We start from the raw sequence: 17,183 nt of genomic DNA on the forward strand, positions 1-17,183 counted from the left end.
ACACAGTACAATTGAATATAGATTCATTATGAACGGCATTTCAACATTAAGATGCATAATTGCACGACCGACAAAGAAAAAAGACTAGCAACTTGTCTCACGAAGCTCAATGAATACCTAGCAACAAAAGGTGAAAACCCTAGACGAAAAAAGCGGAATACCTTGCTTGATTGGGTTGGGCGCAAATGGTTCTTGATGAGCCACATTGAGTTTGCGTGCCCGCACTCATTTTTGCTCGTACATGCGCGTAATATATGCATTGAACAGTCACTTTCAAATGATTTTGGACAAATGCATGGTACGATCATCTGCAGGACTGTGGTCCAAAAGCATAAGTTTGACTGTACAGGATGTAATTCGCTGAGTCGGACTCACTACCAGAACGTGTTGGTGGCCGAGCTGGGTGGGGTCACCTGAGAAATTTCAGTGGGGGGGGGGAGCAAAAATTATGGGGGTGTACAGCCCCTGTGTGCCCCTGAGGGTGGTGTAGAGAAATCCCTGCTTCGCACGCGCTTGCCGTCGCGGATACGTAAATGTATTCAACTTCCCTGTTCTCAAACAAGGGACGCGTTGCGACATTACCGATAGAGAAGCCGTTACGCAGCCCTCTTGGGTCGCGTTTCGTTCAGGAGGGTTTGGGCGGATGAAATTAAAACGAACGAACACTACGGCACATTGGTAGAGAGTCACAACTGGTCACATGTACCTGTAAGTCTATGTGCGCGAACGAAAAAAAGTTACCAAGGGGTCATAGTATACCGACATACATTCCACCGTAACCGTAACCCTCGTAAAGTATCCGTGACATGAGTTCAGAGCAGACGACGTCAGTTTCATTCGCTCGTAGTCCAAACCGGCGAAGCTTTTTCTTGGACCGAAAACCGTTCGATAAATTTTTCGGGTTCCCTCCTGAGCGAAAAAAACGTATACGGTTTCGATTCCGTTCCGGTTCGCACCAAAATAACGGTTTTTTCGGTTTTCGGTTCACTCCGACACCCTGGTTTAGGGTGCTCCTAGGACCCTTGGCCAGCGTCCTAAATTGCGCGGAGCGAGCGCCACCACTTTAGTGTTGTAAAAGTTTCGTGCAAGCCACTTACGGCTCCGGCACTACACTAAGTGGGGAACTCGTTAAGTTTTACACTAAGTTCGTTTCGTGCAAGCGGGCCGGTGAATAGATCGGAGCGGCAAGCGCAGGAAGCGACGTGTCCGTCTTGACCAATCGCATGCTTGGCCGGAAACGACTGTCTCCACAGTGGTCAGTTGTGTGGTCGCGAAGTACGCGCAAGTGGAAGACAGAATGAGGTGGACCAGGCAGAATTGGCTGGAAATGAAAAGGAATGCGGACACGGGAGCCACGAAACGCATGCCATCCCACTTGCTAGCCATTGTCCGATTGTCGTTTCCCTCTGGGCTATATCGCTGCACCCAGTAGTGTGTTCTGGACGGTCTTCTTCAATCCTTCTACCGTAACAACTGTCACTTTTAGAGAAGAAGCAGATTTTCTTTCATTTTTAACAGCAGCAGCAATTTTCGCCTTTGGTTCATACTGGGAGACGCGGGAGAACAGCGGACGGAAGCGGAAGTACAAGCAAGAGATTTCCACGTTGATGGTCGACGCGCTTTGGTTATTGCTTTTGGTTACCAGATATTGTATTTATACAAAGCTATACTGCATGTTTTTCAAGTGATATCTGTCGTGTATGTTATGCTAGCCTATAATAGCACTCACTCATGACGAGAAATGCCGCTAGGAGCCTCGAGTACAAACTTTGCGCTGGCTCCTAGGCTGCTGCGCCGAGAAAACGTCGTATGCGGTTCCCGCTACACGCCTCGTGCACAGACTAAAGGTGGCGCTTTGCGCGGCCACGTAGCGGTGGGAAAGCGAACTTTTTGTGTGAGTCGTCCGATATCGAAACCAGTCAAAAGTGTATGTGGCGGGCGTCATGAACATCGAAATTGTGTGAATCGGTTGTATAACTTTGTGGATTTCAATCGCTTTGGACTCCGACGACTACTTTCGGTCCTCAGCCGTCATAATTCTATAAGGCATAAGACTATATGCAGAAGCAGGCATGTGAGCGTTATTACAATTCTTTTAGCTTTTCTTCGTGAGCACCGCACTTGCGTACGTTTTCTTTTATACTTTTTTACAGCAACCTTGCAAATGTTGCACCTACAGCGGATGCAGAATTCTCATTAGCTGAGTTGGAAAAAGCGACAAGGTCCAAGCTAGTGGGAAGTTCTTGTCTGAATGGAGAACACACATCACAACATCACTCAACACAACAATGTAAAAGCGATTACATTCGCTGCACCGGTTGTACTGAGCGCAATGCGTCTGTTTCCTCCTGTTCCTCTCTCTCTCTTTTTTGTGCAGTAAAGACAAAGCGATGTCTTGCAGATATGTCGGGAGAATGGTACCCGCATTCTTTTAAAACAGGACGGATTACAGAGGAGTAAGCAAAGAGGCACGTTACCTTCTGTATTCGTACCAATAAAATAAAGCACACATAAATGCTTTACACCGTGAGCTCACTAGCCTGGCTCCACGACCTCACGCTCTCTGTACGGGGGGGTCATTGGGTGCAGTTCCCAATTCAACCTGGATGCTAGTGTTTTCCTATTGTTGGTCACACAGGTTTTACAGTTGCTCTGTCATACTTTCTATGTCCATGAACCGTATCTCTAGCAGAAGCGGAGTTGTAAAGTCAATGAAACAACGAATGAGAAGACGACAGCTTTTATTGTCCATAAATATCACCACGGAAAAGATGCAGGGGACAACTGTAAAGCTCGTGTCTCCTTTTTCTTTTTACATTCAAGCACGCGTCTCTGACCACCAGTAGAAAAATACTAGTATCTAGCGAACGATATCGCTAGCGATCTAGTGCAGCGTATGATGTCGCTTTTATGTTACTCATTGAATGTCGTGCAGATTTTATTATCTGCTAACAGATGGAAAAGGTCTATGCCTCATTTTTCAACAAATGGGGAGAGCGAATGGTAACACTCGGTCGGCTGTGACGTGTTTCGTCAGTTACTCCATCCGCACCCCTGAATTTTTGGGCGCGCAGGAGCCTGGGGGACCATTTTTCTGCCTACACCACCAGGGACCTTTTTTTTTTTCATACCCCGCATTATCATACGTTTTTGTGCACCCAACGACGCAACAGTTTGTGCGGTACGGCATTACCTTTAGCAGCTATCAATTCAGGCGCGGCGTCACCGAAGCAAGGTGACGATTGAAAGCGTACGAATAGTCCTCGAAAACGGAGCGGACTCACACAACAAGTTCATATGGCTGCCGCCAGGATTTTCCGTGGCGCGGCGGACGCTTTGCACGAAGTGCACCTCCACCCGATTGGACATTGTGTGTGACGTCATGCTCAAACCTCATTGGAGAAAATCGCCGGCAGCGTCGTCTGCTGCATGGTCCGCTGTCTGTTTAGCTCCGTGTCCCGCTTGTTTGTGTAGTTGGTGTGTGAACCACGTTGTTTCAAGATTGTGTCGAAGTTTTCCAGTGTAGGAGCGGGGAAAAGGGTGCTCAAGTCGCAAAAGTCATGCAGGATTGGGAATCACTGCTTCGCTTCGATGTGTGTAACACGAGAGGAAGGAACCGCTGGTGCACGAGTGAAGGTGCGGGAACAGCACACAAGACGTAGTGTTGACCCACACTGTTTTCAGCTGTCACCCAACGAAAAGCAAGGACTGCAGGTATGGTGTGCTGCAGTGACACAGTGCATTTCACATTATAAAACAACACGTACATAGGGTCTGGCTCTGACCATTGAGCCGATGCCACCCTGTCCATCAACAATTAATTCCTGCGAATAACGATAATTTATTGTGAGACGATGGAGAATAACGTGTGTTTATCCTGTACCCTTTTTGAGTGCACACTGTTTAGTCACATGTGTATATACACATGTGATGTAAACTTCATATCAAAGAAATAGTAAGGTGTGGGAGGCTGAAGAATACTTATATCATAGTTTTACAATTTTGATTGCAAGCAACCTGCTGGACAAAGGCCAATGTTAGCTGGACAAAATTACCAACGATGCCCAAACCTGTGAGTAGCGTCCCATTTCACCCCGAATTGTGGGTTCAAAGATAGCATCCAATCCTCGCCCCCTCAAATGCAGGAAAATTTTAAATTTCCTGAGGAAAGCTTTAACACCAAATATTTCCAAGGCACGCAAAAAAGGTACAGCAATAAACACACGTCATTGTCCATCGTCTCAGAATAAATTATCGTTATTCGCACGAGGACGGGGTGGCATCGGGTATAACCTAAATGGTCAGACCATTTTATAATATGAAAAACAGTCTGTCACTGCAGTACACCATACCTGCAATCCTTACACTTTCGTTGGATGACAGCTGAAAACATGTCTTGTGTGCTGTTCCTGCACCTTCACTCGTGCACCAGCGCTTCATTCCTCTCGTGTTACACCCATCGAAGCGAAGCAGTAACTTCCAATCCTGCATGACTTTTGTGACTCGAGCATCCGTTTTCCCATTCCTACATTCGAAAAATTTTACGCAATCCTGAAACCACGTGGTTCACACACCAATCACACAAACAAGCGGGAGAGCTGCAGGCCATGCAGCAGACGACGCTGCCGGCGATTTTCTCCAATGAGGTTTGAGCATGACGTCATACTCAATGTCCAATCGGGTGGAGGTGCATTCCTCCCGGCAAACGCTTGTTTCCCTTCACTTCACCCTTTCCTCTCCCCCTCTCCACCACCTTTCCCTTCCCGAGAAACATGCCGCCTAATCAGGCAGGCAGACCTCTCGGGTTCCTCCCAACGACACTCCTCCTCCTCGCCAGTTCTCACTTGGCGACGCCCGACGCGGCGTCGTGAGCGGGCGGCGGAAGTAGAGGCGCATCTCCGCCGCCCGTTCAGCGCGCGCGATTTTCATGTTCCCACCACAGTGGCATTCCGTCGTCCAAAGCAGACGAAAAATCAGGAGGCGTGGCCTTTCTGTGACACCTTTTATTGGTCGCCAGTGTATCGTTCTCGCTCTCGTGTATCGTCGTGAACGAGACAGGCAAGGCAAATTTTTTGGCTCGACGTCTCTCCTCTCCCAACGCCGGAAAACGCGAGAGTGAAAGGGCCTCTCTCCACTCACCATTGGGCGGATTATGTGACGGGGCATCATAGGGAAGAGGCTTTCCTGAGCCATGAAGTTGAAAGTCCTCTGACGCTCCGGGATTGTGCGCTGCACCTGCACTAACTTTTTGTGCAAATGCGTGTCTCCAGGCCTTGTAATCCGAATTTTCAATCTTCTAGAAACATTTTTTCCCACGCCCGTGGGACCGCGCTACGTACAGACCTAAAATTTGCAAATGCACTGACGAAGCTGCTGTAGTTGTAATTGTTTGGATCTGGGGAGGATCCAGATCCTAGGTTTGGGGGGGAGGGCGGTTTGTTTGTCGGAGCGTGTAGTGGGGGATAAGAGAGAGGGAAATCCAGTGGTTTGAATGAGTTCTGGAATGACTTTTTGAGTACTGCAAGCACTACTACGTGGGACTTCCACGAGTTTTTTATTTGCACTACCTACTTTTCCACTAAGCTGCTTCCTCCTCTTGCTTGCTCAAGTAGCTGATGCCATCCTCACCTTGCTGGGGCAAACACTGGTTCTTTCGAAAGTTCATCAAACATACTTAAGATGGTTTTAAAATATTCTGCATTTTCCAATCTGTGTATGTACAGCGTAGAACTTAATGTAACAGAACAAAGCCAGCTGAGCCAAAAGAAGGCAGTCCTGGAAAAAGATTGCAGTGGTACTCGCCACTCTGTTTTGCTGTCCATTTCCCCCTCTTATGTTCTACACCAGTCAAAGGTAAACCTTTTCAGTGACTTCCTTCTTTCACGATTAATTTCTTAGGCACTTGAGGCTTTGTATGTATTTGTCCTTTCTATGTGTTCCATCCTCAGTACATCAATTTCCATCGTGTGTGAACCATGTTCCAAGCTTCTCTTTTGTCAGCGGGTGTCAAATTATTCAAACGCAGAACACATCAAGAGTCAAATATAAAGCCCATATATTTCTAACGTTTTACACTGCTTCCTGCTGAAGGAACCTAGACAATGGCTGCTTCCTATGGACAAAATCATGCGCCTCCATTGTGACAAAACAACAGCAAGTAGGGTTATAACACTGTACAAAAATAAAAAAAGACAAGATTATGATGTCTGTACACATCACAGAGGTTGCTGCAATTACTCAGGCAAAGCCAAAGCCTTCTGTGCACTCCTGGATAGCCTTGAGCAGCATACAGCGCAGCTTGTCGTACGTCTCATATGCTGGCAGGTCCAGCTGGTTGAAACTGTAAGTACAAACGGGTATGATAAGTATTGTGGTGAAATAACAGAACACCAGTTTGTCAATTTCAGAGCCACAATTAAAGAAAACTGATACATGTTATGAAAAAAAAAAAAAGAGTATCTATATTCCAAGCCAGGCTTCAGCAGAAACTATTCTTGTTCAAACTTAGCTATCTCGTCGCCTGAATGAACTGAGAAACAAGACGTGTTGACCTAACCTGCTGACCTCTTTGGATAACATGGTACTTCAGCCTTCACTCTGAGAGCACTGTGAGGCATAGCACCGCATTACCACCAGCAATGGGGTGGGGTAGGGTATGAACCCCACCCTTCCCCCGGTGATGAAACTTCCCAATCAAAATCACAAAATAAAGTTGTTCTATCCGAGGTGACATGGTGATCAGGGCTCTAAATGAACGACAAAAAAGTCACGATGCTGTGCTCAATGCCATGACAGACGACACTACTGATCAGTACCAGGGTTGCGGAGTTGCCACTACGGGGTTGGAATGATTCCGGAGTCATTCCGGATTTATCAGAGCCCGGAATGGAATTGGAATAGAATGGCAGAAACTGTCCTGGGAATGAAATTGGAATGTAATGGTCTGGATGCCACACAGTCAAGGGCGATGGTTTGGTTTGGTTTCAAGAAAAAATAAAATGGAGATTTTGGCCTCATTAGTGTGAGGCGTGCTACCCCACATCACTTGCACCAGTTACTTTAGTGGAAAACTCCTGTAATGATGATGCCAATGAACAGGAGGAGGAGGAACAGGAGGGCGAAATAACCTTGTCTTTGTGCTTTTTCCGTGATGAGTAATATTTATCTCTGTAGCACTGCTGGGCTAGCTAGTACGGTTACCGGTCCTAATTCTTTTATTGCTGGAATTAAAGGAATGGAATGGGGCTGCCATTTCAGGAGTGGGAATTGACCATACCTTTTCATTCCGAGAAACTGAAAGGAATGGAGTTATCACAAATCTTCATTCCTCGGAATGGAATGGGTGATCCCATTCCGCAACCCTGATCAGTACTATATCAAACCATACCAGGAATTTCAACATCCCACGGCTAACAATAGATGCAGGAAACCGTTATTGAGTGCAGTCCAAGTGCAAAGGTCAATTGAGAGGACGAACCTCTACAACAATGGGCAAATTCAGGAGCCAGGAGTAATGTAATACCTTGAGTGTTCTTCATCACCATTGTTAACCTAGCAACTGCCAAGAAAGTTTCAGAATACTGAATGACTATCTTAGAACCAACAATTGACATTTTCTAAAGGACAAGTGGAGTTCCCAAACTGGATATGGGACAATACAACCCCACACAACTTCGAATATCAAATGGGAGTTCATGCCAAAATTGCTGCAAGGAGGTACTATCTGACCATACTGCGCACAGCATGCACTAATAGTGCTTGACCAGCATAACAATAAACGAGCCTAAAGCACTTGCATGCGTACTATAAATTTCTCAACTTGAGTGGAAAAGCAAGGTTGTGTCTTCTGCCTAGGGTAGGCACCGCCCCTTAGAATGTTTCATGATCGATCTACCTGGAAGTTCGACGTCATCAAACATACTTAAAGGAACTGAAAAGTGAAAAATAACCCCATATTTTTGCCCACTATCGTGCACAACATCATTGTTTGATAACACGCAGAAAGCATTACTTCTCAATTCGGCATATTTTTTACGTATAAATATTTTGAAGATTGCCGGAACATGGAGGGTGCTACCAACGAACGGCGAAATAGAGCAACTTGGGTTTCGGGTCCAGGGCTCCAAGAGATTGGTCAACCCTTACCACGTGAGAGTTAACTTCGTAGAGAAAAAAGCTGACGCACACTATCTTACAGCTAAACATCATTTTAAAAATGACGCTCACTTACATAGTTTCTACATTAATAAAGCGTTAATAAAGCATTCAGCTACTCCACCGCTCCTGCCCTACGATCCGCAACGCCATCTGCTAGGCATTTATTGTGGTTTACAGGTACTGTGTTTGCCCCTCATCTATATTGATGTGCTATAACGGTATAGCACATCAACCAACTAACCAACAGCAACCAAACAACTTTGCCTAGTCCTACTTTTGGACGGAAACTACACGATGTGGTAGCATCCACATATATAAAATTTTAGTCGACGGAGATTTTCTGTTTTTGTACAGCCTTCATAGTACATTTCTTTTGTCTTGCTTAGCACGCGTGAAGAAAAGTTCTCATCTTCATGAAGATGACTGGTCATTGTTGGATCTATCTGCAGCATTATTGTTCCTGTAATTTTCTCATCAACAAGAGAATACAAAAGTGCACACATGGTGAAATATAACCTCCTTGTTAAATTCAAAAGGGAAAGAAAAAACTTCTCGTGTTTATTTTGTTGCAAGTTTTACAACTCTATCAAGTACGCCAAAACATCAGAGGGGAAGAAGTCCTACTCTGTTTCCTAAATCTCTGGACAATAAAAAAGAAAGATATAGTTTGAGGTGTGACAAAATGTTGCTTCTGCTCTTATATTATACAGTTGAACCTCTCAATAACGAACGTCTATTTAACGAAATCCTCCGTTTAACGAAAAATTTCCGTTGCACGAGCGCGTCCCCATAGACGCCAATGTATTTTTGAGCTCGATTTAACGAAATACGTTCGTTTGGTCACCTCTATTTAACGAAGTCCCCGGGCTCTCCTGCGCGTGTCTTTACCCCTTAACCACAAAAAAAAGGAGGAAAAACTTTCCTTCTCCGTTGGTTTTACGCGAGTTTTCGTTGGTTACTTCGGTTGTCACGTGCTGGGGGCGCGAACGTGCCGACGTGTGCTTCGCCTCTGCCGGTGATCGGTGCGCCGATGCTGTGCGCCGCGACGGTGCGTCGCGCCGGCGCGAGGCTCTCTTCGCACCCGTTTTCGGACAAGAAAACACGCATTGCTGACATTTTTTGCTCACGCCTCGCGAAGTCTTATCTGCTTGTGTTGATGACGACGACAGTACGTTGTGGTTTTGTGCCTTTTCATTACTTTTTTTTTTTTTTTTGCGCCGCTAATGCTGACGGTGGTAAAATGGGCATGATGCCGCTGCCGTTCAAGGTTCCATCGGCGCAGGCGTTTACGCGACATGTACCCATTTCTCGTTCTTTTCGGCGGCGTACTATTGTTCTTTCCGGACGTCATGAGTGAAAGTGAACCAAAGAAACTTCGATACGCGAGCGCGTAGGATAAAGCAGTCGAGGTTCATCCGGAGTTACGAAGGTAATGAACGCTCAGAGCGACACTGTTCACAAATTACGTGTTACCTAGCATTATGTAATGAATAAAGCTTGATATTTTGTGCCCTTCTTACCTTAGTACCCGTTTCATGACAAATGACGTTTTGCGGAACGCGCGGCGCTGGTAGTGCGGCGGCCATCTTCGTTTAACTTGGCGTGTTCCATTTAACGAATATCTCGATTTAACGAAACAGAGTCAGCATTTACAAATTCGTTATATAGAGGTTCAACTGTATTTCAATTAAATGTTACGATGCATGCATTTGTCGTGTACACTGAAGCCAGTTGCAGTTTGCGGGGCTGTCAAAAGTACTTTACAAAAGTACATCTCAATTACAGTAACAGAGAACTTATGCACTAAATTATTTCACAATTTTTTACTATTATGCACACCAATGCTGCATGGTTGACTTTCTACCCAGATCCGAAGGGTTAATAATAGTTGAAGTCAGCCCTCAAGTCCTCCTTTACAAATGTTAGTTGGTGACGTGACAATGAATCAGTTACAAGTACTCCTTCTAGTAAAACAGAGTTAATCAAGTGTTAAATCCCAATCTTGGTTCAAATATTAATTGCCATTTGGAAATATGGTCAATAAGAAGTATATTAAAAGGCTATGAACACAGTTCAGGTGAATGACACTGATGAAAGTTATCTTATTTACTGCTCATATATACAAGACATGAGTATAACCTACAAACACAGATTACTTAACCCTCAGGATCATTTAGCCCCCCAGGTTACTTAACCCTCCAGGAACAAACTAATAATTATGCTGTGACAGCAAAGAAAAAGCAACGAGAAAAAGTTGCAGCAAGCAAGAAATGAAAATTTGCTGACATCAACATTTCTGCAAGTCCGCGCACTGATGGGAAAGCATCCCAAATAGCATGCATGATGCAGATCGAGATCCAGTGGAGTACTTTCTATTGAATTTTCTCGGAGCAACCCATATCCTCCTTGTGAATGGTCGACAGGTGATACAATGGAATTTCCTGCAGAAATAAGGGTTTTCCGTCCAGTTTGCCGTTCAAGTAGCGCGTAAAGACCACATGGCGCTGCCGGGTATGTAGCAATGCTCTTCAGTTTCTCGGATGTATGTAAAAGACACTTGCAGTACTTCGGTGCCAAGGCACAGTATTTCGAAATATTCGTTAGTTGTGATGCAATTGCCTGTCCGCTTTCCTCACGCATTCTCTACCTCCTGGCAGCAAAAACGGTGGTATCCGTCAGTTTGCATTTCACACATGAACACCTGCACGACGAAAAAAAAAACGGTGCTTGTTTCGGCTTACACAAGTGCTTCTCCCTGATACATGGTCGACAGTTCTCGAATGCGGAATTCCAGCGCACTCATGTTCAAGAGGCTCAACATTATCGGCGTAAAAAGTGGTCACAAATGCCCACTGCCATTTTCGTTTTCGCCGGGTTAGCGACCGGAAGCGCGCATATTACATGCGTCCGACAGATGGCGCGGGGTCATGCAATTGTTGACAGACAGCTCGGTTTCCTACTAGGTCCCTGGACATGCAATTATGGAAAATTCGATTACAGAAAAACTACAGCGATTTCAGCGGAGTTCTTTGATATTTGAACTTTTGAAGGTTCAAGCTCTTCGCTGAACATAAAGTTTCGATAGGTTTATGTTCACTTTTCGGTCCCTTTAAGAGCAGGCGTAGGTCTTTAGCAAAGATGTTGATTTCCTGCATAGTCTGTATCAAATCTGTAACCTCATGCAATCTAAGAAGTTGATTTCGTGAACTGAAACCTATCATGCTGAGCTTAATGTAGCACAGAAGTCATTTTTGACACCCTGTTTTCTTTCTGTAAAACATAAATAATCAAGTAAATTGCACCATGAGAAGTACTTCACCTCACAAAGTCATATCGCAGAAATCGTTTATCACAGTCAGTTATCGCTGGAATTACATTTAAAGTACACAACAAAAAGCGACCGTGCGCAACAGTGGCAGAGAGCAGTACCAGCCTGTGACCTTGCAGGGACGCTACACTGACCGTGCTCGCTGATTGGTTCAGTGTATCATCTGCTAGTCAGCTGTTCAGGGCTCTGAAGAAGCATTGCACACAGGGAAACTCCCACGAGACAATGAGATCTTCCATCACCAGAGTCACCCTTTCAATTCCTAATCACCCCCAGGGAACAGGTTTACGGACAACAAAAGAAAGCCCTCACGGCCAAAAATAAAAAGACACGCTCTGACCTCGACTGACCGCGCAGACATTGTGCTGTCATAGGTCGTCCTTCTCATCCTTCTTACACCCCGTGTGGCGAGTCTAAAGTGAACAAGCGCGGCTGTGTTTGTGTACTTTTTTTCTTCTGGGGGGAAAACTGCATGCATCGAAACCTTTTGTGCTGTTCGGCAAATTAATGCATATACTTTCATCAGATGTCTTAAACTGAAAATATTTTGCATGGCCCTCTGTATTCGTTTAAAATATCAAGAGGCAATTGAACCTCTGTATGCAATAAGGGGATAAGTCGAAAAATCCCAAAATGAGAAAAGGGGCCTGATATGATTGTCCGTCCCATTGACACACATGCATTTCCCGTTTTTTACCATGCTGTAGCGGGCCAACAAATCGCAATAAGGTCCCAAGTTTTCATTGGCAGGTGCATGCTGGTATGTAGATGTCATTGCAACAAAAATAGTAAAAGGAGGATAAGTCGACTTATTCCCTTATTGCATACAGAGGTTCAATTCCATTTTGATAAAGCACAATTATACAAAAGAATAAAAAGTGTGTTTGACAAACAAATATAAAGGTTACTCCTCTTTTAGCCCCTTTAGAAGCCCTTTTAGGACTATATCAGGAGTATCAGGAGAATCATGCTTGTATTCCTTTAAAGTGATTTTTGATGCCATAAATCTGTTCCCAGAGTTCAGATTCTAGACTTTCGTATAGCCCTACTAAGTTTCAGTTCACGGAACCATGACATTTTAGTGACACATGGCAACAGTGAAGGATGCAAGGATAAGACACGTACCATGTGTGGGCTGACGGTAGTCTATCCGTTGACCGGTCATCTCTGTGAATTTGGAACTTTTGCACACCATTCATGCCCTCGAGGGCAGCAAACCCCTGTAATGGCACCTTGGATGTTCCAGTCACAAACTGCAGAAACTTTGCTCTATCAGCCTGGTCAAAAGAACGAAGGGCTCTCCAAAACCACTGAATCTGCAGTGAGTTGGGCTGGTACTTGTGGTACTCCGTATGGGACCGCAAGTCATCAACATCGATGCTGGGTAGACCGGAGATTAGCAACTCCAGTTCCTGTTCATTAAAGATGGCTATCAGACGCTTGGGGATCATCTCATAGAAGCCCTCAAGGAATGCATTCAGCTGTTTGCGGATGGCACCAGTCATTTTTTCCTGGCAGACAAGTCGTACGTACTCCTGAGTTGTCTCCTCTGTAACAGGGAGGTGACGCCCTCCAGGTTTCAGGTCCCTCACCTCAGTCACTCCGAACTCCTGAACCTCTACACTGAATGTGAGTTCATATCCTAGTGCCCTGACCCCATTTTCTAATAAGAACACCAGGCCCTGATAGAAAGAGTAGTCTTCACTTTCCATGTCTGTGTACTTGACTGGTTTGCCCAAGATGTGCTTGTAGAAGGATCTTGTGAAGTAGCATTCCAAGAGTTTGTTGTCATAAACTGCCTTGGCAATGACTCGCCCTACAAATTTGAAGTAGCTTAGGTGGTTTGAGTTGCAGTGTGATGACGGATTGATCATATACGTGACTCTGTCACCGGGAGATGTTGTGAACAATGCGTACATTGGGTTAAAGATTTCACGAGAGATTATAGTGTACCACTCTCGAAGGAGTCCACCTGCATCCTGACCTTCTTCACCCTCAAACACAATGTAGAAGCGGTTCTTCCACTCTTCAGGAGGTCTTCTGTGCAGCTCTCGGAAGGAGTCTTCGAACACATGCTCACGGCGTACATGCACTGCCAGATCTTCTCTGCGGGATCCTTCATCTAGTCGTTCGAGCTCGTGACGGAAATAGCGTCGCTTCACGTCAAAGTCCAGAACTCGAGTGTGATCTACTAGGACAGCAAATGGCCCTTCTGCAAGAGGGCTGTTGGACTGCCGCAAAATCTGGTTCAGCACCTGAAATAATTATGACATTTATTAATGCGCGTGCTAATAGAAAATATTAAATACTAGAGCTGCGCAAACTGCAAAATGTCGAAACCAAATCGAATACAAATATCTTAGAGACACTGCAAATCCAATTCAAATTTCAATTTAGAATCAAATTCAAATACAGTCAAACCTCTATATAACGAATTTGTAGATGCTGACTCTTTTTCGTCAAATAGAGAAATTCGTTAAACGGAACACACCTAGTGAAAAAAAAGGATGGCTGCTGCCACTACCTGCGTCGCGTGTACCACGAAATGCCATTCGTCATAAAACAGGTATCAAGCTATGAAGGGCACAAAATATCGAGCTCTATTCATTACATAACACTAGGAAAAACGTACTTTTTGAACAATATCGCACGGAGCGCTCGGAACTTTCGTAACTCCGGATGGCCCCTACTGCTTTCTCGTGCATGCTTCGCATATCAACGTTTATTGGTTAGTTCACTTGCACTCATGACAGCTGACAAACGCACAAGGGGAAAATACCGGAGAGAACGAGGGTACACCGCCATTGAATACTGAAAAGAAACTTGAAATGGGTGTCATGCAGACGTTTGCACCAGTGGAACTTTGACCGGCAGCGGTGTCATGCCCATTTTACTGGCGTCGGTGTCAGCCGCACGAACAAAAACGAGTCAAAAATGGCACAAAACAGTAACCTACTGTAATTGGCAGATTAGACAAAAGCAAATTAGACTTCGCGAGAGGCCAGCAATGCGAGTTTTCATGTCCGAAAACAGGCCATTGCACCGGTTTCGAAACTGCGTCGGAGCACCGAAAAATACAGCTCTCCTCCTCTTCTTCGTGGTGAAAGGGAAAGGTACGTGCAGAAGGCTTTCGTCGCCCAGGGACTTCGTTAAATAGAGCTGATCAAACGAATGTATTTCGTTAAATCGAGCACAAAATACATTGGCGTCTGTGGGGACGCACACAAGCGACAGAAATTTCGTTAAACGGAGGATTTCGTTAAATCGACATTCGTTATTGAGAGGATCAACTGTATTCCCCCAAAGCCCAATTCCAATACTTTGAATATCTCACTTCGGAAAATTTTTCAACTTTGTGCCCATTGGGAAACTGCTGCTCCTAATGTGGGAGCAATACAGCTTCTCAGTCAGAATAAAACATCATGAGAAAAAGAAGCCCATCTACTTGAGGTATTGGAACAAACATTACATTGCTGGGTGTGCATCCTTTGGTTTTTTATTTGTTTCCATTTGTACTTTCTGTACTTTTTACAAACTGCAAATATTTCCCTCTGTTACAGTATGCAACTCTGGAAGTTGTGAATGCATTTAGGCACCTATATTGTGCATTGTATAGTAGGTCCTATAATGACAGACATTGTGAGCACCGAAAACCTTCCAATCACTTGTGGGAGTGTGCTTCGTGTGGACCCGTATAGGAACATATTGTGAGCACAGCTACAATTTGTCACGCAGAAAAACTAGTCTTTGTACGTGTGGGCTGATTGAAGCTTTTTGCAAATGAACAGTGTTTGCAGACATGGGCTAGAGCTGGCTCACATGGGCTCACTTGACTTCCATGTAGCTGATGTGAAATAGATGCTTTCATGCCCTCAAAAGCTTTCTGTAACTCTTTTGTAATTTCTTCCTTAGCTTCGGTACAGTAACCCGGGAGAGGGCTGTTCTTCAAAGTAGAGCATAACCTGGGACAGCTCCAGCCATTAGTTAACCAAATCCACGATCTTTGATGACAGATAACGGTTGGAGGTTGACAGCTATCATTTTTGCAACTTTAGCAGGCACGTATAGGTAAAAGTCTGCATGTGCGGGTATACCTGCAATTACCCTCTGATATCTGCTCTATTTTTCCATTTGCGGGTAAATAATGACACTTAATGCAGATTGTGCAGATCCTCGCACTACCTGCATCCATGGCAGTGCGGTGCCATGATGGGCCACGAGAAAGTGTTTCCTTCGTTAGCATGGGCTGCTACGTTTGTACGCAGTATCCCTGCATCGAGCGCACCTAGTGAAAGGTCATTTTCTATGACTGAGCATATTCTCCAGGAGAGGACAGCCCTCAAGCCAACTAAAGTGGACAACATACTCTTTTTCAACGTCTTTTTCGCAAAATAAAAGCGTAAAGGACTGGACTTCACTTCACCATTTTTTTTCAATAGCTATGTGTGCTTTTTTATATACCAAAAGAGCAATTAAATGTGCGCGCAGGTTATCCCGCTTTTCTATGTTTTGCCGAACTTGTGGTGCTCGGCTACACTCCTGTGTGCAGTGCGGGTCCATGGTTATACCCACACAACCAGAGGGTAGTTCTATCAAAGCTCGTGCAGGTGCGGAATGAGAAACCTCATCTGCGTTTGCAGGTCGAGACTTATATACTCAAGCAGACCTCTAGATATAGAAACACATAGGAACCAGTCTGGGCTTCACAGTTTTGGTTATTTCCAGTAGATTTGTTTGCATTGGGAAGTAGCCCATTCAATGTCTTCATATATTTTACCAACACTGCGATAGTGCGAGTCAAGGAATTAAACCAGTCGTCAAAGTTGCACACTCAGTACCCCACACTGCCACATTCTGTTTACACTTCGCATTACTCCATTTATGCTGAAAGGACGTGGGACGCACCGCCGCCTGAAACGCGACAATGACAATTGGACGAATTACTTTTGTTCAAAACTGTCCAGTTGAATGTACTTGTTAAGGGCTTCTCACCAAGGTCCTTGCCAATCTCTCCAGTGGTGCATAGGATCCTTCGGATTACAAATTAAGGCACTGTCTCCAATAAATTCTATGGGATTCTTTTCAGTGGCCATTGGCGTGTCTGCTACGTTGCAGCTGCAAATCTCAAGGGAACCTCTTAGCACAAGCCGGTCAAAATTTTCAAAGAATCACAAAAAGGGGAAGGAGGACAATGACAATCATTTGTCTTTAATGGGCATATGCATCGGCAAAACAACAATACAACATACGAAAAGTGTTTGACGTTTCATTTGTTGTATTGTTGTTTGCCGGTGGCCCATTAAAGATGTCAATCACCGGCATTTTGACTATTTTCAACAATCATCTGCGTATTCTGCGCCCAAGAATAAGGTCATGATACAGATTCAAAGAGCAAAGATAAAAGTGTGTCTTTCCCCACAGAATGTAAGACAATGGTGTAAAATGCTCCCCGTAAGCATTCATCACAGATGTTTCAGGAGCGATTCAACATCCCATACGACACGGTCGTATGACATGTTTCATCAGACTGTTGAATAAAGTCTGCAGTCACACTGACACTGGTCCTGCTGTAGTGTTTCTGTGGTGTCGCATCCATGTAACAGTAAGTCGGCGACATCATTAGACAATGCCTCGACAGCTTTCGACTCAGTGTGACAGGCCCATTACCATCCCAGGTTGAAGAAAGTTTGCAACAACC

At 44.9% G+C, this 17,183-nt stretch overlaps 1 protein-coding gene across 4 annotated transcripts in view; it reads right to left on the bottom strand.

Moving 5' to 3' along the window:
• Positions 1-6,038: 6,038 nt before the first annotated feature.
• The window catches only part of LOC135396482 (E3 ubiquitin-protein ligase HUWE1-like), a 146,706-nt gene continuing 135,561 nt past the window's right edge, over positions 6,039-17,183 (bottom strand). For all 4 annotated transcript variants that reach the window (XM_064627475.1, XM_064627472.1, XM_064627473.1 and 1 more), the window contains exons 73-74: positions 12,611-13,740; positions 6,039-6,340 (exon numbers count right to left, since the gene is read on the bottom strand). In XM_064627475.1, the coding sequence (XP_064483545.1) occupies positions 6,238-6,340; positions 12,611-13,740 (1,233 nt within the window). In that variant the 3' untranslated portion in view covers positions 6,039-6,237. The remainder of the gene's footprint in view (positions 6,341-12,610; positions 13,741-17,183) is intronic.

The sequence above is a fragment of the Ornithodoros turicata genome, chromosome 6, assembly GCF_037126465.1.
Source record: "Ornithodoros turicata isolate Travis chromosome 6, ASM3712646v1, whole genome shotgun sequence".
Lineage (NCBI taxonomy): Eukaryota > Metazoa > Arthropoda > Arachnida > Ixodida > Argasidae > Ornithodoros > Ornithodoros turicata.